The 24,920-nt window shown below is 33.9% G+C and overlaps 2 protein-coding genes across 11 annotated transcripts in view; one reads left to right on the forward strand and one right to left on the reverse strand.

Moving 5' to 3' along the window:
* FBXO8 (F-box protein 8) overlaps nt 1–14,867 on the reverse strand; it is a 54,305-nt gene extending 39,438 nt beyond the window's left edge. For 2 of the 3 annotated variants that reach the window (XM_051965933.1, XM_051965931.1), the window contains exons 1-2: nt 14,769–14,867; nt 2,011–2,347 (exon numbers count right to left, since the gene is read on the reverse strand). In XM_051965933.1, the coding sequence (XP_051821893.1) occupies nt 2,011–2,339 (329 nt within the window). In that variant the 5' untranslated portion in view covers nt 2,340–2,347; nt 14,769–14,867. Of the gene's footprint in view, nt 1–2,010; nt 2,348–10,033; nt 10,183–14,768 lie in introns of all 3 variants that reach the window. The other variant, XM_051965932.1, reaches the window with a different exon arrangement.
* A 236-nt stretch (nt 14,868–15,103) lies between these two features.
* The window catches only part of CEP44 (centrosomal protein 44), an 87,436-nt gene continuing 77,619 nt past the window's right edge, over nt 15,104–24,920 (forward strand). For 2 of the 8 annotated variants that reach the window (XM_051965922.1, XM_051965929.1), the window contains exons 1-2: nt 15,419–15,515; nt 22,827–22,959. In XM_051965922.1, coding sequence (XP_051821882.1) covers nt 22,871–22,959 — 89 coding nt within the window. In that variant the 5' untranslated portion in view covers nt 15,419–15,515; nt 22,827–22,870. Of the gene's footprint in view, nt 15,516–22,826; nt 22,960–24,920 lie in introns of all 8 variants that reach the window. The other 6 variants (XM_051965930.1, XM_051965926.1, XM_051965925.1 and 3 more) reach the window with 6 other exon arrangements.

Genomic DNA, 24,920 nt, shown 5'->3' on the forward strand with positions numbered 1-24,920 from the left:
TAAGGTTCAGGAGTTGTTAACTATTATAAGTGGATTAAATATCCAAAGTTATGAAAACTATTCTATGGGCACTGATGCATATTACTCAAATTAATAAAACATATAAACTATTTTATTAAAGGTCTGTTATGGTGCAAAACATAAGAGAGATACATAGTTTAAAAAAAAAAGAGAGAGAGAACAAAGAAAAACAGTCCCTATACTGAACTACTACTATTCTACTGGATAAGTACATGCAAAAGCTAAAACAAATATTCCACGAAACAAATATTCCAAGAACCATAATCAAATGATACATAGACCCTCAAATTAACAGTGAATACAATTCAATACCTGAGGGGGAAACTATCTTTGATAATAAAAAGTTATCAAAACTTAAGTTTAAGCCTCAAATGGATAAGAAATATTAATTAAGCCATTATAAGTTTAGAGGCAAAGTTTAAAATCAAAACTCAGATAATATCCTTAATTTTATTACTAATTACATTATTATATATTAAAAACCCTGTATATTTGCTGAGACATTCAAAACATAGAAAATATATACTATAAGCCTTTTTTTAATTTAAAGATAGCTAAAATTTCATAATGAGAAAACCATATTTTATTATGAAACTAGTCAGTTTTGATATTTATTTTAATAGCTTTAAACATTCTGCTAACTAAGAAGTAGAATTTTATTTACTTTATATTAAAATTAATGTAACTTGTGTACCTTCCCTAAAACAAAGAACTGACATGAAGATATTAAATGATTGCATTAATTACTAAGAGATTACATTTATATTTAAGAGAAATATCATGATAATGTTCTACTTCTATGACAAAAGGGTTCAAATAGTCATGGCACAGGCTAACAAATTTTTAATAAAATAACTTTTTATCTAAAAAAAATAACATTCTAAAGGTTTCCAAGATAAATTATATTTTCAAAATCAAGAAGTAGAAACTGAGAGTGTAAATATGGTTTTAATTATAAACTTGGGACATATTTTCAATATTCCAAAAAATGCAGTCTTTGATATGGTCACTGTAAATCTAAAATGACTGTGCAGATGTACTGTCTTCAAGCTGTGAGGTTAATGTAAGGTGCTAAACATTCTTTTCAATAAGAAGTTGAATTTATAGTATTATTTTAGCCAAATATCCCAGGTTTACAATTTACATTTTAACTTCTAAAATAAGTGTTTGTTTATTAGATTTTCTTCTCAAATATTCAGGAACTGTGTTGTCCAAAGCTTTTGCTTTTACCTTTCTGCCAAACAATATTTGGTCACTTCATTGCTCTTTTGCACTAACCAGTAGGTGGTCGGAGGTAAATAAGAAGCAGATGAAACTCCAGCTGGTTAGTTTTGCTGTGTTAGGAGTTCTGATAAAAGGACTGGTAGAGTGGTGTTTGCAAATAATATCTAAAATATGGTTTTTGGATTATCTACTACTGAGACATTTTATGTTTGTTTTAAACTTGCTCAGTAACACCCAGATTCATTTATGGGAAATGTCATAAACATAATGGGAACAAATCAAAGAAAAGTATGATAATTTCAGACACCCTTAAGTGGAAAACTCATCCTGAGTTTGCTTTTTAGTACAGATTAAATTTACAAAATAGAAAAGTATGTTACCTTTTCCTTCTTCTGAAGAATAATCTATATTGTAATTAATAAATAAATTTTAAAAACACCTCTGTTTTGTACTATCACTATTTTTTCAAGTGTCAGACATTAGGTCTGTTAGCTTATGTTGGATAAATAAGATAAAATTTGCAGGTGAACTTATCATCTAAAGTCAAATAGAATGTTTGTCACATGAAATCTTTAAAGAGCGAACTATGAATTTATGGTGCAACTGTTATTATTTTTAAACATACAAGTGAGTTTACATTACACCAAGACAAAGCTAGAAGGGAGTAATATATAAACATGAATGTAATGTAAAGTCCAAGAGGTCATCATTTAAACTTTTTTAAAAAACCTCTAAAACAGAAACAGACAAGCCCAAAAAACTTACCCTTGCCAGAGAAGTTCATCATTAGCAAGATCCTGCCAAACACATGAAGCCAGGCAAAGATCAGTTGCATTCAGGTAGGACAAAATGGTAAAACTTAGTTCAGGAGGCAGCATTTCCAAATTAATGAATCCTTCCTGTTCTTTAGATTTCCTTGTTTTCAAAAGATGATATATGTCAATGCCTCCTTGGGCTTGTCTGCGATGGTTTGCATTAGAAATGTTGCTAGCAGCCATCCTCCTACTCTGTTCTCTTGTGAGGTAGCCTTGCTCACTATAGCCTTCCTGTTGCAGTTGCTGGTTTCTAGCCACTCTCCACAGCCCTTGACCCATCTGCAAGCCTGTGAAATTCAGAAAAAGAGCAGGGCAATATAATATGGAAAAGGAAAAGAAACGAAAAAGTACATGCCTCTTCCAGTAGATTAATTAATTGACATAAAGTAGTATTCCACAACTACTAGGTCTGAAGATAAACTTCCTGAAGAAAATATGGTAAAAGTGGCGTGGCATTGCAAGGCTAGTTGGGAGACATGACAAGGGCAAAACTGGGACAAAGAAAGTTAAAGAAATGTTTATTTTGACCATCATCTCTCTCCCAGTTTGCTAACAAACCATTTTAAAAATTCACAGCTGACAATCATTTTTCACATGGCAAGATTTAAAAGTTAGCAATGGTCTTAGGACTTAGAAATTATTATTATGTGGACTTATGGGCCAATATTAAATAGAGCTCTGATCACAGTACAAGACTTTAGCAAAAAAAAAAAAAAAAAAAAAGGCTCTAGACCCTGTTTTTTATCACAATGAAGCCATGGCTAAACTACCTCCTTTTTACCAAAATCCCAGATGTGTAACAGCTGTGTAACTGGCTTTTATTTTGTTAATTCTTGCCAGTTACACTTATGTTGTAGACTGTAATAAAATGTAACATAGACCCTGAAGTCTAATTCAGCAGTCTTGTAAATTAGACACCTAGATCTCAATGATAAATATTTCAATAATAACTTGTTTTTACTAAAATTAACAATTAGAATTTAGGCAGAAAAAAAAGTTGATCACACTTAAAAATAATAACCTAGTCAGCCCAAGGAGATGCTGAGGAAAAGATGAGTGGTTTCTTTAAAAACAAAACAAAATAACAGATAAAACTCTTTGTCAGTGAGGAAAAAGGGAAAATTTTACATTATGATAGCTTTTTAGAACAATTAATATTTCAAGACTTCTTCCTCTTCAAGGGAAAAAACACACAATTCTATTATTGCAACATTTAGCTAGCTGTGTGGCATTAACTCATTCAACTTCTCTGTGTTTCATTTCTACATCAGTAAAATAAATGAATTCACAATTGGATAGTCTTAGGTTCCCAGTGCAATGACTTTAAATAAAGTGCAAATGACTTATACTACATAGGGTTTTAAAAATCAAGTATTAAACAGTTTTGCTAAAACAGCCCAATACTTTTAGAGCACACTCTTAACTATAAGTATGATTTTAATAAAGCAGAATAAGAACTAAACAAAGAGCTAACAATTCAGAAAATTTTAGTAAGAGAAATTTGAAAACAGATCAGAATGTGGAAGAAAGCTAATCAGTCTAAAGCTGAAGGTATTTTAGCAACAAAAGAAGAAAAGACATCATTTATTGGTAAATTTTTGTTACTAACTTCAATAAATTTTCTTTGATATAGTCTAATACTATTTGATATATTACTAAAGTCTGTTGAACAAAAATCCATTTAGGAAACAATGAAGCATTATAATAATAATATTAGTGGTAGTATTTAACATTTTTTATATGTGCCAGCCAATATGCTAAATACTTTAAAATTAGTATCTCATTTCATCCACACACCAACTCTGGAAGATATATTATTATCCCCATTTTACAGTTGAGGAAACTGAGGCAAACAGAACCTAAGTGACTTGCCCAGGGTCACAAAGTACATATCTGAGGTCTTCCTAACTCATAGCCTGTGCCACCTAGATTAATTTTAAAACCTTACTTCCTCTTTCCCCATTAAGAACTTTTTGCCCAAAGCTTGGACAGCTTGAATTTTAAGGAAGAAAAAAAAAGGAAATATTCCCAAATGATTCAAGTACCTTTGGTAATATGTTCCAGGAAAACAGAAAATCATAGATAAAAAGTTTTTAATTTAACAGTGACTGGCACATAGTAGATGCTTAATTAATCCATCATTAAACATTTATTACCTCTTACCTTTTTTGATAATATGCTAGTCTAGTTGCTAAATTGGTGAAAATATATGAACTTTTAAAATTTACAAACTACAAGGAATGTTAAATTTATTTAATATAGCATATCATTTGAAATTTGTTATTAAAACAAAAGTTCTGGTGACTTATTTTGTTTTCATAAAGTAATAATATTTTTTTTGCTTTAGAATAATCAAAATGAATCAGTCACATAAAAATGCCTGGTAGAAATTAAATACGGCAAGTCATTTTTAATTTTCTAGTAACTACAAGGATCATTATACATGTATTCAATTTTAAAGAATATCAGACAATATGTTTTGTACTTCATAAGATGTTAATGAAGAGCTGAAGATATGTAAATATTAATATAAAGTCAAAGCTATTTTAAAAAAATAGGTAGCACCAATTACAGAAACTTGGGTTTCCATTATCAAACCATATCAAACATTGTAAGGACCTGAAGCAGTTATACAGTACATCATACTATATTATATGAATTTTAACATGAATTTAACCTAAAGATCTCATCTTGAAAATGTCTTTAAATTACTGTTGTAATATATTGTACTTTAATAAGAAACAGTTTGAAGTTGGGGTGTGTTAAATAAAAAAGGATGAAGTTAAGTTGTGGTGTATTCAAATTCAGGATATTAATGGAGACTCTTCTTTGTCTTTATGTGGTAAAATGTATTATAAATAAGCAGAATAGTTAAAGTGATTGAAATTTTTAGTAAGACATTTAATTTAAGTTTATGATTTAAAAAAATTCCAAGTAGGCATTTATCTAGTCTTTAGCTATAAAGTTATAGTTATTATTAGAACCATCCACAGGATATGCATACTAAGCCTGGGATTTTGGGGGATAATACTATTATGACACTTGATTAGGACAGTGAGCTAACAGTAAGAAAGATATGGTATTGGCAGATGATCTTTAAAACAAAAACTAACAGAAAACCTACCAGAAAATTATTCACTAATAATTCCGGAACACACTAAAATCTTTAGTAGACTTAAATCTAGATTTTACAACAGAAGAGAATGAAGGAGGCACTTGTCAAACCCCTGTGTAGGGGAAGTGAATAGCATTTCACTTTTATATTCTAGCCTAAATTTTGCTCATTTCTGTGATATGCTTTTTCACCTCATGTCATTTGTATAAAAACTGTGGTAGAGGAACACAGTGTTATTTGTTTCAGGCCATACATTTCTCTACGAATGATCCTAATTATTATGAATGGATTATATAATAGGTAACTTTTCTTCCAAATAAATGATTTTGTTGTATTGTTTCCAAAATTTAAAAACTGCTATGTTGCAAGAAGTTTCAAAATTGACAAATAGCTGGAAGTAATATAGTCATAAGTATGTATAGAGGGCACTGAATCATTGCAAAAAGACCACCATGGCCTAGAAGACTTAGATGGCCAATTTGGCCACTAACTTGTAGTGATCTAGCTGCATGATCTTAGATATGTCATTTACATGCTCCAAGGCTTTGTTTTTTCTTGTGTGACAGGAATATATTGTGTTGGACATACAATATAGAGAGTCAATTCTAGTTCTAACACTGTTCCAAAGAAAAAAGTTACATAACACCATAAAATCCAAGACTTGAAGATTGTTTCTAATGAAGATTCTTCATTAGAGTATATAGTTTAGAGATTATTATTTTCTGAATAGCCTCTAACACCTTGAATCTTTTATTAAATGTCAGACAAAGCACATAGCACATATATGTTAGTGACATTTCTGTTATAAAATAAACTCCAAATAGTCTATATTTAACAATTGTAGTTAGTATGATTTTGACCTATTATAAAAATGTTAATGAATAATAACTCTTTGGCAGCATATCAACTTAATAATATGATGGTGGTAGTATGTAGTTATGTTTTTATTGCAAATGAATTAGAGGTTTTTTTTTTTTTTTTTTTTTTCCCCTTAAAAATCTATGAAGCCAAGGATCCATAAAGTTACTGGCTTACCTGACTTGGGTACTTATCACAAAATTTTAGTTAACTCTTGGCTGCCTTTTCTGGCATGTAGATGAAAGGATAAGTAAGCCCAATTTAAAAAGAAAAAATTGTTTTAAACAAAATCTTTTGTCTCAGGAATTTTACACAAGGTAAGCAGATTAAAAATGCCCATTTGCCAGCAATCAAACTTTTAGAGTCAAATTCACCCTTTAGAAAACCCACAAATATATTAATATATTCAGGAAATAAGTTTCCCAGAAAAATTTTGGTCATAGTAAATTTTTTTCTCCAAGATGTGTGAAGATAACTAGCACCATAGCAATATCTCATGTTTCAGCACTCTTGGGGAATGAGGCATTCAAAGCAAGCATAAAAATAGTTAAATTATATATATTTTAAAAAACAGAAACCTTTCCAAACTGAATATTTCATATAATATGGCTTTTTAAACAATTTATATAAACACGGTGGGAAGGATCATTTCCTTTGAGCTCCTACAAATACTTGTTACTTTTCTTAAGGTATTTAAATTCTATCTTTTATTATATTTCTACAAGATTTTTTTTTTGTATGCCCACAGTGCTTATTATCACAGATCCATACAAAGTAAAAGCTTGATAAACACTTGCTAGATGAAAGAATATTTTAACATTGTCTTTATAACTCTGGCTTAAAGCCAACTAAATTGTTTTGGGTTTTTTTTAGTGTCCTTTCCCAATCTCTCACTACATCATTCACTTAACTCCCAACAAATGACTTACCATGTTCCATTCTATTTAAGAGTAAAGTGAGACTGGGCGTCTAAGGATTATGAAAGGGAGCAACAAGTAGCTAGTAATACACCCTTCAAACCTGTAAAAATCTCTCTTCTAGTTCTGTTATGTCTGGCTAGTTTCTCTACTGTTGCAGTATCTGGTGCTCTTATTTCTGGGTCTTTTTCCTTTATACTTTTCAATTTTCTTTTTTTCTTCTTCAATTTTCTTTTTTTCTTCTTGCGTCCAATGTCCAATTATAGTAAACTAAATAAAACATGGGCACTAAGCTTTTCTTGGCCAATTTCATCTTAGTTTTTAATTGTTCAATGTTTGTTATCTTGCTAAAGATATTTTGGACTTTTGGGTTTAAGTGTCTTAGTGATTTTGATATTCTGGTATTTGAAATTTTATTGTATCTTCATTTGAGGTACATAAATTTTCTATAATTGCATTATCCATAAATAGATAGCTAGCAAAAGTCATGGAAACCCATGATTAAATTGAACCATTTATAAATTTAATATTCTTTTTAATTGTGTCTCTGTCTTGTAGTTTCTGTGAGATAGTTCTCACAATCCCCCCCATTTTTCTTTTCTTTTGTTGTGATATCATCTTTTTTCTTTTTTACTTTTTTAAAACTGCCTACCTTAACTAAGAAGCCATGCAGGAAGGAAATGGAAATATCTAAGAGGAAAAAAAAGTTCTGATATCATTTAGATTTACATGGTTCTTCTACATCTACCTTGGCTCCCTTGCTTTAATCTACTATAATGATTAACATGACTTTTTCCCTATTTCCTTGTTAAACCAACCCTATTTCTGACTGACCTTTTCTTATATCACTCAGAATTAAGATATATCCTGACAATAGAAGCAGTTCTCATTTTCATACTTGTATTTCAGAAAATAATTGACTAACTGTATTACATAAGCTACTTTTGTATAATAAAGAAGCAATTAGAATTTCTGCTATTTAAATGAAGGACAAGCCAAGTTTTAACTTTGCAAAGTGAAAAACCAATTGAAAGAATGGAAAAATATACAAATGGACTAAAGGGGATATGTAAAAAATACAAATTGACTTTTATTACTTAAAAGAATAAGCTACCTTAAACATATTAAAATATTAATTTATAAGGAATATGATTGCAAAGTAAACACTACCTAGTACTACTTAAAATAGTGTATGTTAATTATAAATTATCTAGTCATTAAAACAAGATCATTCAGAATCTGACTATTCTCATTACAGGTCTGTGTTTGTTATCTTAGCAATCTTATACATCAGGTAGCACTCTATGTAGAATTAGTTGAGGAGTCTAAAACTTTAATCTATCCCTAAATAACCTTGCCACAGGAACCAATGGACCCTACATTTCATCAGCAGAGATTCATTCCTTGATTTAGAGACTGTTCTCATTGCAATAATTTTTTTTCAAAATGCAAATTTTCCAAACACCAAGATGCCCATAGACACAAGGGTAAAATAGAGGAAATGTTTAAAGAAGGCTAGATAAGGTACAAAGAGGATAGATTTCAAATACTTCCCAATTTTGTCTTTCATTATATCTGTATATTATTTGTATTTTGAGAGTAAAAAACAATTGAATTTCTTTTAAAATAGCCTATAATTCAAAATGTCACTACCTTGAGCCCAAAATAGTATGCCTTTGTAATTGTTTATGTTAATGCTTAAAGTAACTGATGATATATAATTTCCTGCTTTTTCTAAATACATTAGCTTGTTAAGTATGAAGCAGCATAACACTATCTTCTTGCACTGATACAAAAAATTTTGGAAGGTTCAGCTCTGTGAATTGGTCCAGACAGCACAGGTACAAACGAAAGAGGACAGGATACCAGAACTATGTTTCCAGCTGTGGCATTTAGGCAAGTCATTCATTTCTCTGAGTAGGCCTCAGCTGCCTTGGCAAAAAAGTAAGAGCACTTGAACTAGCAGGAGTTCTTGTTCTTTTCATGACATTCATCCCCTCTCCGGCAGTTTCATGAATCCCTTACAAAGATTAATTATATTGGAAAAAATGTCAAAATACCATAAGTTGAGATGAACTCAAGTTCATCTGTCTTGAAGAAAAGCTGAAGCAGAAAGAACCTGGAGTCAAATATTGACAAAACCTTATCGACCCTCAACTGAGAGAATCTTCAATATGTGCTTTTAGCTTCTGAAATTAACATAAACATTTAAACAAGACTGAGGACTTCGGATGATCAATATACATTGTGTATACATATACACACAAATATATTGTGATGATGATTATCAATAAATTCAAAGTATATCCTTCCTAGTTGCTATAGTATTATCAGTTTCTGGGAATCCTGATGAGTTACATGTTATAGGGAATGTATTTTTCCCTAATTATAGCAGTCATGCCTTTAGCACTTATAATACATAAAAATGCAGTCTGATGTGTGTGTATATGTGTATGTATTATTTAACAATTTAAATTCCACATGCCATAATGTCCTTTAATTCAAAGTAAAGGTCCATTTTAAAAGCTATAAAATTTCCTTTGATTACAATTTGGTATAGGAAGCCAGACAATATAATCAGAATTGGAAAGGACTTTAGGTGTCATCTAGTCCAAGCCTTACCTAATGCATGCATCCTTTCCACAACATCTCTATTTATTTATGCCTAGAACTAACCTAAGTAAAATCCCCAAATGATATATATATCTATATATCTATATATATAGTTCATAGTGTTACATATGTTTACCTATCTGAATGTTTCTTTTTTTGATTGTTTCATTTTCAAAAAACATATTGTAAGTTATTTGAGGATAGGGAAGATCCTAGTAGATGATATATAATGACTGATTGCTCAGTGGAGAAGTGACAGTTTAGTTTTGTCAAAACTTTTTGAAAGCAATTCATTTACTATTTTGAGTACTACAGAATAATAACATGGTACTCAATTCAGGATTTGGTGTCAGAAAGGGCTTTGGAAGTCATATCATATTCTTCATTTTACAGAGACACTTTTTTTGGTTCAAAATAAAAAAGATTAACTTAAGTACAAAGTACATCATAGAAAGCACTGTAATACTTACATAAGTGGAAGGTGAGATATGTAAACTGATGCAAAATAAAGTGACTTGTTTCAGATGATATTGTGAGTCAACAGAAGCAGCAAAAGACCTCATTACTCCAATCATCAAACTCAATACTTCCCTCCCAATATATTGTCGAAAGGATGAAGCTTTTGTTATTAAGACAAAATTAAAAAGTAAAAGTCACAATATGAATCTTGAAACTAAAATTTAAATATATTCTTAATAGAACTATACAATTTTGAGAGCAGAAAGAGCAACTTTCTTATTTTACAAATGAGGAAGGCTAAGACCCAAAAAGGTTAAATGACTTGCCTAATATCACATTACTACTTTAATGGGACTATAATTGAGCTCTCCTTGCTCTTAATGTAAGAAAAATGCCACTACAAGACTTTGCAATGTTGCAAGGTAAATTAATTCATTCCCAAATTAAGTTACTTATATTTAAGTAATCAAGGATTAGCTAGATGGTGTTAAATCATTTGACAACCTGAATTAAATATACACTGTATTTTAAATGCATATTGTAATGAAAGAAAAATAAATAAATCAGTTTTTTAGCATGTTTTAGTAGATTAGGTACTACAATAAATTTTAACTAAAAATTATTTTTTATTGAATGTACGTCAACTTTTTTTGTTTTTTATCAACAGTATAATTTTTTAAAAATGAAAAAATGTATAAAGCTTACATGCTCAAATTGAATTTTGCTTTAAAACTATTAGCAGTATTACTTTTTTGGTATCTTATCTCCTTAAAAAAAAAAATGATGTGATTCAGATAATTTTAAAATATTGTAAAATAGCACAATTAAAACAGAAAACATTACACTCTGATTAAATGAATTCTATTGAAAGGAACTTTAAGAGGTTTTAGGGAAGGTAAAAAGAAAGAAAGAAAGATTTTCCCAGTTTATTTTAATGGCCTATGCCTATTTCTTGTAATGTTTTATAATCAAATTAGATACAATTCACTCTTTAAAAAGTTGTATGAGCTATCAAGAAATTAAAATAACTATTTTTCAAACAATCTAAAGCATTTTAAAAACCAAACATCCTGCACTACATTAGCCTAGAAAAGAGCTGTGATTTCTGATATGAAGTTGCTCTAAAGTTTCTGATTTCCTTAATCAAGTGAGCAAAAGATAGTAAAATCCAATCTTTTGTGTTCTAACTAAACTAAGGAACTAATACCAAAATTGTACTACATAATTCTAAGCAATTTATTCCAATATGAATTACTTAATACATATTACATGAAAACAGTTTCCTGAGTGTTCTGCTTCAGGTGGATTAGTTAAATTTGTAATAGTCCTAAATGATCTTTTACATCATTTTTATTGAGGATTTTTTTTGTTTGTTATAGCATTGCTATATAAAAAAAGTTTCTCCTATAGAGTCTGTCATGTTGTATATTATTTATGAAGAATTAACTTTTTCATATTTTTTCAAAGGTTATAGCAGAAATATGTTTCTAATATTCTACATTTTATTATTTCCAAGAAATCTTATATATTATTTCCATGAATATTTTACAATAGTCACTGAACGATACATTAAGCAGAACTCCAACTCTTCCAATTGTGTAAGAAGATATGTATCATTCTTAAATCAAAAATATTATTTAAATAAGTTAAATATTAAATAAATTGCTATTTTACATGAGCAAGAGGAAAATGTAACTAACTCTCTTGTGTTAGTTTATGTCAACTGTTAAGTGCTCACACACATTATAGGGTATCCAAATGGCTTTGGGAACAACTGCAGCTAATTAAAAAATTATGGACTTTTTTTTTTGGAGAGTGAAATGTAGAGAATTGAGTAAGGAATTCAAATTACTCAAAGATGAATGAGACATTCTGCTTCCCAAACTGGTCTGGGGCAAACCCATTCCTCTATCATTAAATCAATATTAGATCTTTGGCAGTGATTAATCTATAAATAGGCTCACTTAAAGCACTCATTATAAATGGTGGCATATCTTCAGTATCAAAGTGGTGGCATCATTTTGAAGTAATCCATTTTCAGCTCAGATATATTCTTTAAGGAAAATTTTATGCTATTTCAACTTGAAAAATGTGAAATTGAGAATCAAAAAATTAACTATTAAAAGTAAATTCTATTAAAATTGACTTTTCTTTTTCTTTCTTTCTTTCTTTCTTTCTTTCTTTCTTTCTTTCTTTCTTTCTTTCTTTCTTTCTTTTTTTTTTTTTACATCTGTAGCTTCTGAAATATTTGTAGCTCAGCAAAGGGAAATGAAATTATTCTAATTTGATAATCTTTAAATGAGATTCCATTAGGTTATTCTAAAAGAATAGAAAATAAAAGGATTCTGTGGGGAGTTATTACTTTAGATTCTTTCATTTCTCTCCTTTAAAAAGTAGACCACCAAAGTAGTCCAGAAGAGAATGAACAGGGGGCGGTGTGTGTGTGTGTGGGGGGAAGTGATAACCATTCACTCCCTAAACTTAAAGGCAACAACTGTAGGAGAACGAAAGAAGTCTAAGTCCACAAGGGATCTTATAAGTAGAAAAGGCAAACAGTTAATTACCAAGAGGTCATGAGGTACATAGAGACATAAAAAAGCTCTCATTAAATTTAGAGGTCTGGTTCTGCAAGAACAGTTTTTGTTACTAAAAAGCACACACTTTGTATTTTATTTTTTAAAATTTTGCCAAGATTTACAATATCACTATTTTCTTAAAACTTAGATTCTATCACAGTCTATAAATTTTTTTGAAAATTGACACATTTATATATAACTAAAACAATCAAGAATTATTAGGATTACCATTTTTGTCTCCTTATAAAAGTCAAATATGGTCATTAAGACAATAGCTGGTCTATATGCTTAAACTGCTTAAAAGATATCAAAATCAAGTCAGATTTCTAGTGTTACATATTTAAGGGGAAGAAGCCATCTTTATTATTTAACTCTCTAGAGGTAGAATGTAGAGAAACTTTAAGGTTATCTTCAAAAAGCATTTTAACTGTTATATCTTTTGAATAGATTACATTTCAATTCTGGTTCTTTAATACTAAATCTTCTAAAGTGATAACTGGAGGTGAAAGATGACTAAAAATCAAGGCAGCAATCTAATATGAAAAATTTTTGGACAACTTGCTAGCAAATATACACATTTTAAAACAATGGTATAAATGTGGGATTGGGGGAAAGACTAATGATTTTATATTCATTCATTCATTTGGAATATTATTGAATTAAAACAATCCAATTAAATCAAATTCGATTCTAATGATTTATGACTTACCAAAAACAAGGTTTTTGGTTTGTCCCACATTCATTTGAAAAATAGGAATTAAATCAATTAAGGAATCTGTTATGGGTTAAACAATGTACCCCTCAATTAAAGACTTGAATTAATAATTCCACTGCAAAAAGTTTACACAAATGTCTTGATTATTTCTTTTGAAATAAAGTGGAGGGCTACTCTATTCATCTATTTACAAAAACTTGAAAGGAACATAAGTTATTAAGCATAAAATTCAGCATATGTAATGAAGAGTGTAAGCATTATGAAATGATGGACAGTTCTTAAGAATGTTTGGTAGGCCCGAAATGATTCACTTGAAAGAAAATAAGATTCAACAAAAATTAACAAAAAAAAAAAAGAATGGTCTCACTTGGGACTCCAGGCCTTTTCACTGGTTGTCCCACATGCCTTGGAATGTTCTCACTCACCTCCAGTGGAAGTGGAACAATACCTGTATTTTCAAATTTTTTTTCCAATGTGTTGATGTACTGATTCTTTCTCTTCCTCTTTTAAAACAAAACAAAACAAAACATTCTTATGTGATATGGCTCTTTAAAAGGAGCTGAAGCACAGGAAAAAATTTTGGCGATGTAAAAAGATGTCGACATTTTTAATTTTTAAAAAGATTCCTATTTCAATCATAAAGAAAACAGGACTGCATTATTAGACCAACAACTTCAGTACCAATACTTGAACGCAAATTTAAAATGCCTTGTTTTAAAGTGAATACAGCTTTATAAGAGGGAAAGGATGGATACTGCACTGTGAGAAACTAGTGAAGTTAACAAAAGAAATCAATAAAATTTATTTTCTTAAGTAAATATGCAGGGCATAGACAATTTATTTTAAATGATGGATGCTAGGAGTACTAGATGTTATAATTTCAATCATTCCAGTCCAGGAGGGCTGGTGCTAATATGGTCAAATATTTAAGAAATTAAGATTACTTCAAAGAACCCTGACCCAAGTGTAAAACGGGCAATTCCTTCAATTTGGTGAGAAGGGAGGGCTCTGCACAGCTAGGTGTGTTGCTGGCACTCAAAAAGGCAGTAAAATGAGACCACAAAGAACAGCCAGGTTTTTGTTTGGGGAGGTTTGGGGGGCAGAACGATGCTCCCATTCCTCCCAAAGGGCAAGATTTGAGGATGAGAGAAAAGCTTCCTTCGTCTCTTCCCGGGATGACACCTCGTCTCCAGGGGCTACGACTCTAGTGACGAGTTACCAGCTTCCCGCCTCCCCAACGCCCGAAATCTCGCATAGTCATTGGCTGACAGCACGTCACTCGAGGAAATGACGAGCGCTATTGGTTAATGCCTCACGCAGGTTGGTCAGCCTTTTGCCCACAGGCAGGCAGGTAAGGCAACCAGGTGCTTCGGGGTGGGAGGAGAAATAGCCGCGGGGTGGGGGTGGAGAATGGGAAATGAAGAGGAGGAGAGAAAGTCTCTTTCGAATTTGTACCTGGGCCACCTGCAATTCCCACCGCCGCCGCGACGACTAAACCTCAGGAAAGTGGCTTCAGCCAACTGGAAAGCGGCTCAGCCGGGCACGGTTGTCCGGGCCATGGAGAAGCCGGTTCGAGCTCTATAGCCTCAGCCGGGAGAGGGGAGGAGGCGGGGGGGGATGGGGAGGAGGGAGAAGGTAGCGATGGTGGTGTCCGCACCGGCAGCAGCTCTCGCCGCCTCCGGGGCTCAGCGCCGCTCCCGCTGTGGCGGACCAAGTCACCGCCTGTCCGAGTTTTGACGTTTCCTATTGTTGCCGGAAGTGACGGCGTTCCCGTGCCCTAGAAGACAAAGAGGTGTGTTTCGTCCACCTCACGATTCGCCACCCGCTCGTTGTCTTCCCGTCATGCTCCTCGAGGTCCTTGCGACTCCCCAAATCGCCTCCGTTTTGGTTGTCCTCTCCTAACTCCTCCTAATCCCCTCAGGGCCTTTGAAAACTGCGTGGACCCTCGTTCTCCCCGAAGGGCGTTTCCGGGCACCGTTTGGAATCTGCTGCCGAGGTCTGTAGAGAAAGAAGGAGGGGCTAATTTCCACTAGCTTCCCAGAGCCAGGCGCCCAGCTTCCCACCGCCCACGTCCTAAAACGGTCAGCTTAATGCTTGAAGCGGCGCAGGCGCCGTCCTGAGATAGCGCGCCCGGGATCTGCTTGCCTCCTGCGGTGTCTCTAAGGACTCTGACACGGCTTCCTTGGGCCTCGGGTTTACGAGGTGAGCGGCGGGGACTAGCGGGAGTGGCCCCTTGTTCTCCACCGCACATTCCCTGCTTTTCCCGGTCTAGTCTGGGTTGGGGCAGAGACTGAGGGCTGCAGGGTTCGATTCTCCCTCCCCTTCCACACAGTGTTGATTATGTGGGTAAGTGGTTGGCTTTGCACTTAACCTTTTTCTGCCCTATTTGCCCTCCACGATCTGCATGCGAGTGGACTTGTTTTGAGGGGAAAACAGTGTCGGCCGATATTTAAGGGTGCTACCTCCATTAATCAACCCGCTTTTCCTGGCTGGCCCCCGACTCGACAGCCCCTCGAGCAGCCTAGGCCTTAACAAGCCAGGCAGGAAGGGACCCCCAAAGGTTTTTCTAGTGAATCCTCCTCCTTACTTTTAGACCTGAAAGCATCCCTGGGAGTGATTGGTCTATAGAGGAAGGGTCAGTGCCTGGGAAAGGTCCAGAAAGGGATAGTAACTGGTCCCCTTGTCACACAGTAAGTGGCAAAACTAGAGTTAGCGCTGCACTGGAAAAGAACTCGGAGGTCAGGGGTAGGCTGCAGTGATGGCTTTGTCCATTGCGGGTGTGAAGATGGGATGTTATATTGAGACCTGTACTGGGGAGACCTCCGCCCCGCAGGAAGGCAGTGTAGCATGCCGTAATGTGTGAGCTTGAGGCTTTTGCTTGTGTTTTTCCTTTTCCCAATATTTCTTGAAAGTGATGGCATTTCATTTTGGAAAATTTCCACTTTGATTTTAAATATGTTAATCTTGTTAGCTTTTGGGGGCGGTAGTCGGTAAAAGAGGAGCGATTTTTATAATGACTTATTAAGTTAAATTTTATTTTGAATGAGTAGCAAGCACCATTTGGCATTTAAATCCTCAGGGAGAAATATTTTTATTTTCTAGCACGTCCCACTGCTTCTCCTTCCTTAGATTGGAACAACATTTGTAAACATTTCAATTGAAAAAACGGACATCCCTTTGTCCTCAGAGAAAATTATTAATTGAATGTGCCTGATTTCAATTTTGGAAGGATTAATCAACCTTCTCACTCAACCATTACATTATATTTGCCGGAAACTTCCAGGCTTCTTACCCTGTCGAAAATTTTCTGTTGCTCTCTCTCAGGAAACACTTATCTGGTAATAATATGCATACAAATAAAGACTGATAGAATTAAATAGCAATAGTTGCTTGTATTCTGGGCTGTCTCTTTCTCCCATCATTAGACAGCTTTCCATTCTTGTGACTGGAACCTTGCTTTTCATTCGACCTTTACAACAATAATGCTTTGAAGGGGGCAGCATTGAGATATTCATGGATGAAAAAAAATCGACTTTGGATTTTTTTTTTTTGTTTTTTGCCACACTCTACAATAATACTTATCTTCTGAAGCTTCCCTTAAAAAGTGCTATTGGCTGACAGTGACAAAGAACATGGAGCTAGAAGCCAATTTTCCATTTTTGAAAATATTAAGTTCTGTCTAGTTTGGGCAGTTTTGTAAAAACACAAATTAGGCTTTCCTTTAGAAAAGCCTTTGCCTGGATTTATTTCTCCTTAGTAATTACATCCATGCAGTGATTTTGTGGGGGTGGATAATTTCTGCACCCCGTATAGGTCACGACCTATGTCCAGTCATTAGTAGTTAACCTTTTTTGTGCCTTACAGAATGGCCTCTGTGAGAAAGGCATTGTGGTTTAATGAAGAATTAGAGGTTTTTTGGGGGAGAGGAGAGCATGAGTTGGATCCTGACTGTATTTACTCAGGGCAAGATTGGACAGGGTACTCTGGTCTTTTTTTTTTTTTTTTTTTTTCACTTTTAAATGAAATTTTGATGGTCTTTGTATCCTTTTCAACGCTTAAATCTGTAATTTCTTGATCTACCAAAGTACCAGGAGCCTAGTTCTGGTTCTTTTACTATTTTGAGAGTAATAGTGTAACATTCAGGATGTCTATGTTTTTATCTCTTTTGTTACCTTACTGGCTTATCCTTTTTTCTAGTTGTATGTATCCTTGATAATATTTCTCTTGAAAGCCATTTAAATTCTCAGAGCCTCTCTTTGCTCAACTTTAAATTGAGGGGGTTGGACTAGTTGACCTTTTGAGATCATCATGATCATGATATGAGAAGAGAATAAAATAGATGGACTTTTGCAATTACTTTTCTGTAGTTTACCCAGTTTTTACAGTTTGACAAATGTACAGTTTTATAGCTGTACAGAATACAAAATGTCATTTTATGTTTTTGTTATTGTTGAAGTCTTTTCTCTATGACCCCATTTTGGGGCTTTTTTGGCAAAGATACTGAAATGGTTTGCTATTTCCTTCTACTCATTTTACAGATGAGGTAAAAGTGACTTGCTCAGGATCATCCAGCTAGTAAATGTCTGAGGTCACATTTGAACTCGGGAAGTGAATTCTTCCAAACTTCAGACCTGGCACTCTGTGTGTGTGTGTGTGTGTGTGTGTGTGTGTGTGTGTATACATATATATATATATATATATATAAATGTGTGTGTGTGTGTGTGTGTGTGTATATATATATATATATATATTAAAAAAGAATTTTATTTGGTAATAAAAAACTACCTAAAAAGATTCTTTTAGACATATAACCATAATGTTCAGGGACTTTATGGTTATTAGCTTGAAAAGCATAAAACAGGAAGATATTTGCCAGAGATGTTGGCTTTTGCCATAAAAGTTTTTCTAGACAAAGTCCAAATGAAAGTTTGATTTCCTATATAGAGGTGAGGTCCTCAGATATTCCTCACTGGAGATCATATTGCATTTCAGAACATCTCTATCCCAAAGAGCTTGACAAGCTGTCCAGGAAAAAATGGATGAAAAATATCAGCTAGTATATAACGTGCAATTGAATTACCAGTCCATTGAGCTGGTGTATCAGTACAAACAGCCACTACAATGTACAGGGAGTTGAATTCACAGAAGAAAGAGAATGAACCGAATTGTATGTGGGAATGATAATAGTAATAACTATAGCACTTTAAGGTTGGCAAAACACTTCATAAGTTACTCATTTGACCATTACAACAATCCTGGAAGATAGCTATTGTTATTTCTCTGGTTTTATAGGGGAAAAAAGCAAGTTAGGTAGTGGGACTTGCTCAAGGTCACACAGCTGGTCAGCATCCATGGTCAGCATCCAAGGCTGGATTTGAATTTAGATCTTTCTAATCCCAGCTCTTTATATTTAGATTAGAAATTAGGTCTTCCTATCTGTAATTCCAGCATTCTATCGTACTTCATGCATTTTGTCCAAGTAAGGTACAGTGGAAAGGTAGTGCTAGAACTAGGTTGTGGAGGGTTTTAGATGCTAAAGAGAGGAGTTTGTGTTTTGACCCTTGAGGTATTAATAATAATATTTTACTATTGGAAATATAGCGGAGAAGTAACATGATCTGACAGATTGTGCTGTTTAGGGAATCTTAGAGCACTATACTCTGAACAGTTAAAATTAGAGGTGACCCATAGGACACTGGGTAGTCAAGATGAGTCCAACTAAGCATCATTATGTTTTTAATAATGACTTAGTGCATGAAGTTGTTGACTGAGGGCTATTACTAAGGAAATAAATGTTCATAGAGCAAGAGTTGTAGGTAATTGTGATGACCGTGTATTTAAAATCAGCTGGAGTCAGGAATTCAGGTTAAGGGAAAAATCTTCAATTTTTATTGAAGTGAAGAGGTGAAAAAGGATTGCAATAGCAATATGGGCAGCTGCGACAGGAAGCCAGCTAGCAGAGAGGGATTGGAGATGAAGAGCCATCGCAATAGCAATGGGAGCTGCTGTGTCAAGACGCCAGCCAGCAGTCTCTCCTTCGGCTTCCCTTCCCTCTCCCTTGCCTCCACCCACCAAAAACATCAATTCCTATACAACACATCAGGACTTGCACAAATAGTGGGCGGGGCCATTATTTCTCCAAGCATATATATTAATAGAGTATGGTCCAATTACTATTTAGCCTCACATGCTTGGGACCTCAGTGCATCAACTCAAGCCTCAGCCCATTACATCTCCCACTTTCTTTTGTTTTAGAACACAGGTGGTCATGCCATCCCTGACTCCTCAGGGAAGTCAGAGCCCCCAAGGGGAGGTGATCACGACCTCTCTGACTTCTCAGGAAGGGAGATGAAAGCACTAAAAAGGAGATAATCATGCCCTCCCTGACATCTCAGGAAGGGAGATGAAAAGCACCAAAGGGAAGTGGGGGTTGCTAATGGGTTTCTGGGCTGAAGGGTCTTATTATGCACAAACCCATCAGCATGGAAGGTATTACACAAGCACATAGCAATAATGCAGAGGCTATTAGTGATGACTCTCCCCACAATCAGTGCAGGCTTGATGTGGTGTAACAAACATGAATTGTACACACAAGTTAATGGTATAACAAACAATATAAATCAACATGGTGTTGTAAAAGATTGCCAGAAGTCCTAGAAGGAGAGTATGTAAACAGCAGTCACACATATGCCTTCTTCAGCAGCCAAGAGATAGTCCCAAACCAATCTATTGTCCATTGCTTCACATATCAGGGAATCCAATGATCCTCCTAAGTTTTTGAAGTTCTGCAAAAGTCTTTTTATGTGTTAGGGAATCCAATGATTCCAGCAGATTTTGAAGTCCTGTAAGAGTCTTATTTCTCAGAAAATCCAATGATTCCTAAGGGCTTTCAAGTCTTATGTCTCAAAGAATCCAATGATTCCCAAGGGTTTTCAAGTCCTACAACAATCTTATCATGTCTCAGAGAATCCAATGATTCCTAAGGGTTTTGGTCAAATGCCATAACTGCTACGCTCTTTCAATGGTGAGCACAATCAGCAACAGAACCACCCGATGTTTCTTGGGTCTTCTTCGTTTCAAGGGTCTACTCCGTCTCTCTGTGATGGACAAGGCGAATATGGCTCATTGGCACCCATCTGATTCCTTCTCCACCTGTAGAGATACAAGCAAACCCTCTTCCCCAAGCAGTTAGCCTATCTGGTCCCTTCCATTCACCACTTTCTGGGTCTCTCCACATCACCAGGCGATTATCTAAAGATAGTGGAGCTGCTCGCACTGGACACTGCCCTTCCGGTGGGTTATAAAACCTGTCTGCCAGAGCCAGTGCATCTTTGTCAAAAATCAAGAAGTTAATAATATAAAGTGCTAGATTTAGAAGTTCTCTAGGGTTACCTGTGGCTCCCCCTTTCTTTTGTTTTTGGAGCAGCGTCTTAATGTCTGTGTTTCTCCTCTCTACTATTGCCTGTCCTTGAGGATTAAAGGGTATGCCAGTGGTGTGTAAAATCTTATGCGGTGCACAAAAGTGTGCAAAATGTTTGGAGGTGTATGCAGGACCATTGTCTGCTTTTATTGCTTGTGGCACACCCATAATGGCGAATGCTTGTGTGAGGAATTCAGTGACCACTTGGGCTGTCTCTTGCTGCTGGTATTGCAAAAGTGAATCCTGAAAAGGTGTCTACCACAATGTGGATAAAAGACAGACGATGGAAAGATTTATAATGGTCACATCCATTTGCCAGATTTCATTGGGTCTCAAATCACGAGGGTTCTTCCTTGGAGGCAGTGTAGGAGTGTGGAAAGAAAGGCAAGCTGTACAGCTTTTTACTATGCTCCTAGCTTCCTCTTTTGTTATCCCAGATTGTAAAGGCAAAGCTGAAGCAGCCTGATGGTATTTAGAGTGGGATTCCTGCGCCTCCTGAAATAAAGGTAATAAATGGGCAACCACTGGTATGCATAAAATGTAAAAATGAGGCTAGAATAAGACCTCTTAGCAGGTGACGCTGATCTGCTCTTAAGAATTAATGAGATAATGTGGACAAAAATCCTAGTAGGAGAAGCATGATTGGGTTGTGATATGCACAGACTGTGCATATTACTTAGTCCACTGGCATTTTGGTTAAAAAGTCCTTTTGGACTCATCCTACTAATAAATTTAGTGTTATTTATTTATTTATTTTGATAATCCTGGTATTGGAGGACAAAACCAACAATGCCTTTCTAAGCCAATTATTGTTTATTAGACTTCTACATATGTTAAATATTTAAAAACCTGAATGAAGTAGAACTTTTTTAATGAATGACTTTAGTGTTATATACTTTTCAATTGTCTATAAAAAGAAGCTAACAGGATTTAATGCTAAGTAACTGCCTCTCCCTCTCCTCCTCCCTTCCCAGGGCTTTAGCTAGACACTTCTCTTCCCAGATCCTATTAATTAGGATCTGAATTTCAGAGACTACGGTGAGAGAGCCCTTCAACAATGCCTCTGCTCCCCTGTTGAGTTTTTGTCAAAATCTCCTTAAGGTTTTGTGCCAGGGCTTTTCAAGGCCCTTGACTTCAGCATGGCTATTCACCTTTTGGATGAGCAGAGAATCATCAAATGTCATCCTTCTGATAAAGTGAAAGACTGTCAGGCTTTACTCTTATGCCCTTTCACTGGGCACTTAGGGTTTTCGATTGGACCATTTCAGATGTTATGTTGTTGGACATACCCTTCATACTCACTGATTTTATCATTTATTGTGCAGCTGAATTCTCATATGTGTTGTTTTCTCTAATTAGAATGTGAACTCTTGAGTCAGAACTGTCTCATTTCTCTATTCATAGTGCTTGGCATATAGTAGTGCTTAATAAAAATTTCTTCATTCTGTTTTATAAGATGTCTAAGAAGATCCTTTATACATAAAGATGGAACCATATCTTAAAATCACTAGTTTATAAACACAGATTTTTAGATTTCAGGTTGTGCTTATTCATTGAATTAGATTTACAATGATGACTATTACTCAGTTTTTTGCTTTGCATCTTTAAAGTATCAAATTTTTCTAAAATTATATTTGGCACTGATTAAGAATGAATTAGATTTTACTATGTTTCAGAATACATTAACAAGAAGTATTTTTTGTGGGTTTTTTGCTTCATTTTTTTCCATGGGTGCTATAGAAAGATAAACTACTCAATATATTTTGTATTCCTTAGTTAATAGACTTCTGTTTTGAGATTTGTTATCAGCAATATGAATTTCCATTGTTAAATTGAAGTAAAAACTAAGAACCTTATTCATTTAATTCTCAATATTTATGAGTGTTTTTTATATTAGGCATTATGGGAACTATGGCACTGACTTGACATAATCTTACACTATTTTACCACTATCTTATAAAGATTTATAAACTAATAAGAGAAATAAACAGGAAATGGTAATTAGCTTATTGTATTGAGTGTCAAAGTACTTCTGTAAAGTTAATTGAAAATCCAAACATTTACAATTGCTTCTCTCCCCCCTTTTTTTTAAGGTGAAAATCTCATCAAAATCAGAATTTAATTCTAATTTTAGATAATGGCAACTGGTGATTTAAAAAGAAGCTTACGAAATCTAGAACAAGGAATTCGATTGCTGGGTTATCCTAGAGAGGTGGATTATTCAGGGTAAGTTACAGTGAAGCACCTGACTCAATTTACTTTATAAGTTATGATTTCAATAGATGAAGTAATTTTTAGCAGAATTTTAGAAAAATAAGAGAAATACTACTGTATCTTGATAAAGTTGATGTATATATTTCAAAATTTGTGTAGTTGTAGGAACACTTGAGTTTTTGCTGAATTATAGAATTTTAAGAATTTGGTATGTCTTATTAACAGGCAGTTTTATATAGATTTTTAAAACCCAAATTTTATTTTTGTATAGTTATATTATGCATCTTTGAGAATGATAGATGTAGATGGTTGTCTTATAAACTCATCTAAATTAGCCCTTGTATTCTTCTCTTCCTCTCTGCTCATCTTCCACCAGTAAACTATATAAATCAGATAGTTATTGATCCTAACTTTTCTTCCTGTTGTACCATCCCATAAAGAACAAAAATAGTTAAGCAAAATTGACTGACATAATAATTGGATCTAACAGCACATGCAGTATTCTGTACCTATAATAGTCTTTCTAGCTCTCTTCTAAGAGAAAAGAAGTGTATCATCTGTTCTTTCAGGGCAAGGCTATAGTAAATCTGAATTTGCCTGCCTTTAGTGATATTTTAATTGCTTTTAATCGTAATCATCGTGTATATTGTGTTTTTGGTTCTATTTCCTTTTCTCTCAGTTCATATACTTTTTTCCAGATATCTCCAAATTCCTCTTATTTGTTGTTAATTATTGTAGCTAGCACAATAGTTCAATTACTTTAATTCTCCACTCAGTAATTTCTTGATTTTTCTCAATTATTTTTCTATAATAAAAAAATTATGTTCTGAAAATTTTGTTGTTTTGGGGAGTATCAAAGTTGCTAGCAGTGGCATTGCTAGATCAGAAGGTATGAGCAGTTTGTCAACATTTCTGGAAAAATTCCAGATTTTTCTCAAAACAATTGGATCATTTCATACTTATACCAAGAATGTATTGCCATGTCTATCTTCCCCACAATTTTGACTCCATCATTCGTTGTCTTTGCTGATTTAATAGGAGTAGGTGTTAGGTGTAAAGTAAAATTTCATGAATGTTTTAATTTGATGTTTTAATTTTCATTTTTGCTATTCTTAATAATCTGGAATATTTGATTAATTTTCCTGACCATTTTATTCTTTTGTTCAATTAAACCTTTTTCATTTTGTTAATTTAAGTATTCTCATTGTTTTAATCCATTGCATTCTATTTTTTTAACCATAATCTCTTACTGTTCTTTTTGTCTTTATGCTTTACTTCTCCAAACCTGTTCTTTATCTTCATTGTGATCTTGAGTTCCTGTATTCTTCAGTCCTTCCTAAGATTCCTCCTGGCTTCACTTTCTTCTTTTCCTAATAATTGACTCTTCTGTTAAATAGTTCAATATTAATTAGACTGTTACACAGTCCTCTTGAATTCCTTGCTGACCCTTCCATTGACCACTTATGTGACATTTCCAACTGGCCCAATATTTTTTTCCTTATTATTTATTTTTAGTAAATCAATTTAAAAATAAAAATTCTGGGTTCTAGAGTTCTTAACATCCCTCCTGTCTGCCCCCACCCATTGAGAAATAAAAAACAAAACAAAAAATGTGATAGCATTTATACATATGAAATCATGCATTTCCATATTAGCCATTTTGCTTTTTTAAAGCAAAAAAAAAAAATAAAAATTCGTTTCAATTTGCATCTCAGAGTTAATCAATTCTGTGACAGTAGATAACATTTTTCATCAAGTCCTTCAGAATGCCTTGTTTCTTTATAATGATCAGAATAGCTAAGTCTTTCACAGTTGATCATCCTACAATAGTGCTGTTACTAGGTACAGTGTTCTTTTGGTTCTGCTAACTTCATTGTATAAAACTTCATATAAATCTTCCCAGGTTTTTCTGGAACCATCTGCCTTATATAACATTTCTTAAAACACAGCCACAATCATATATAATAACTTCT

This window comes from Antechinus flavipes, chromosome 6, assembly GCF_016432865.1.
Source record: "Antechinus flavipes isolate AdamAnt ecotype Samford, QLD, Australia chromosome 6, AdamAnt_v2, whole genome shotgun sequence".
NCBI classification, from domain to species: Eukaryota; Metazoa; Chordata; class Mammalia; order Dasyuromorphia; family Dasyuridae; genus Antechinus; species Antechinus flavipes.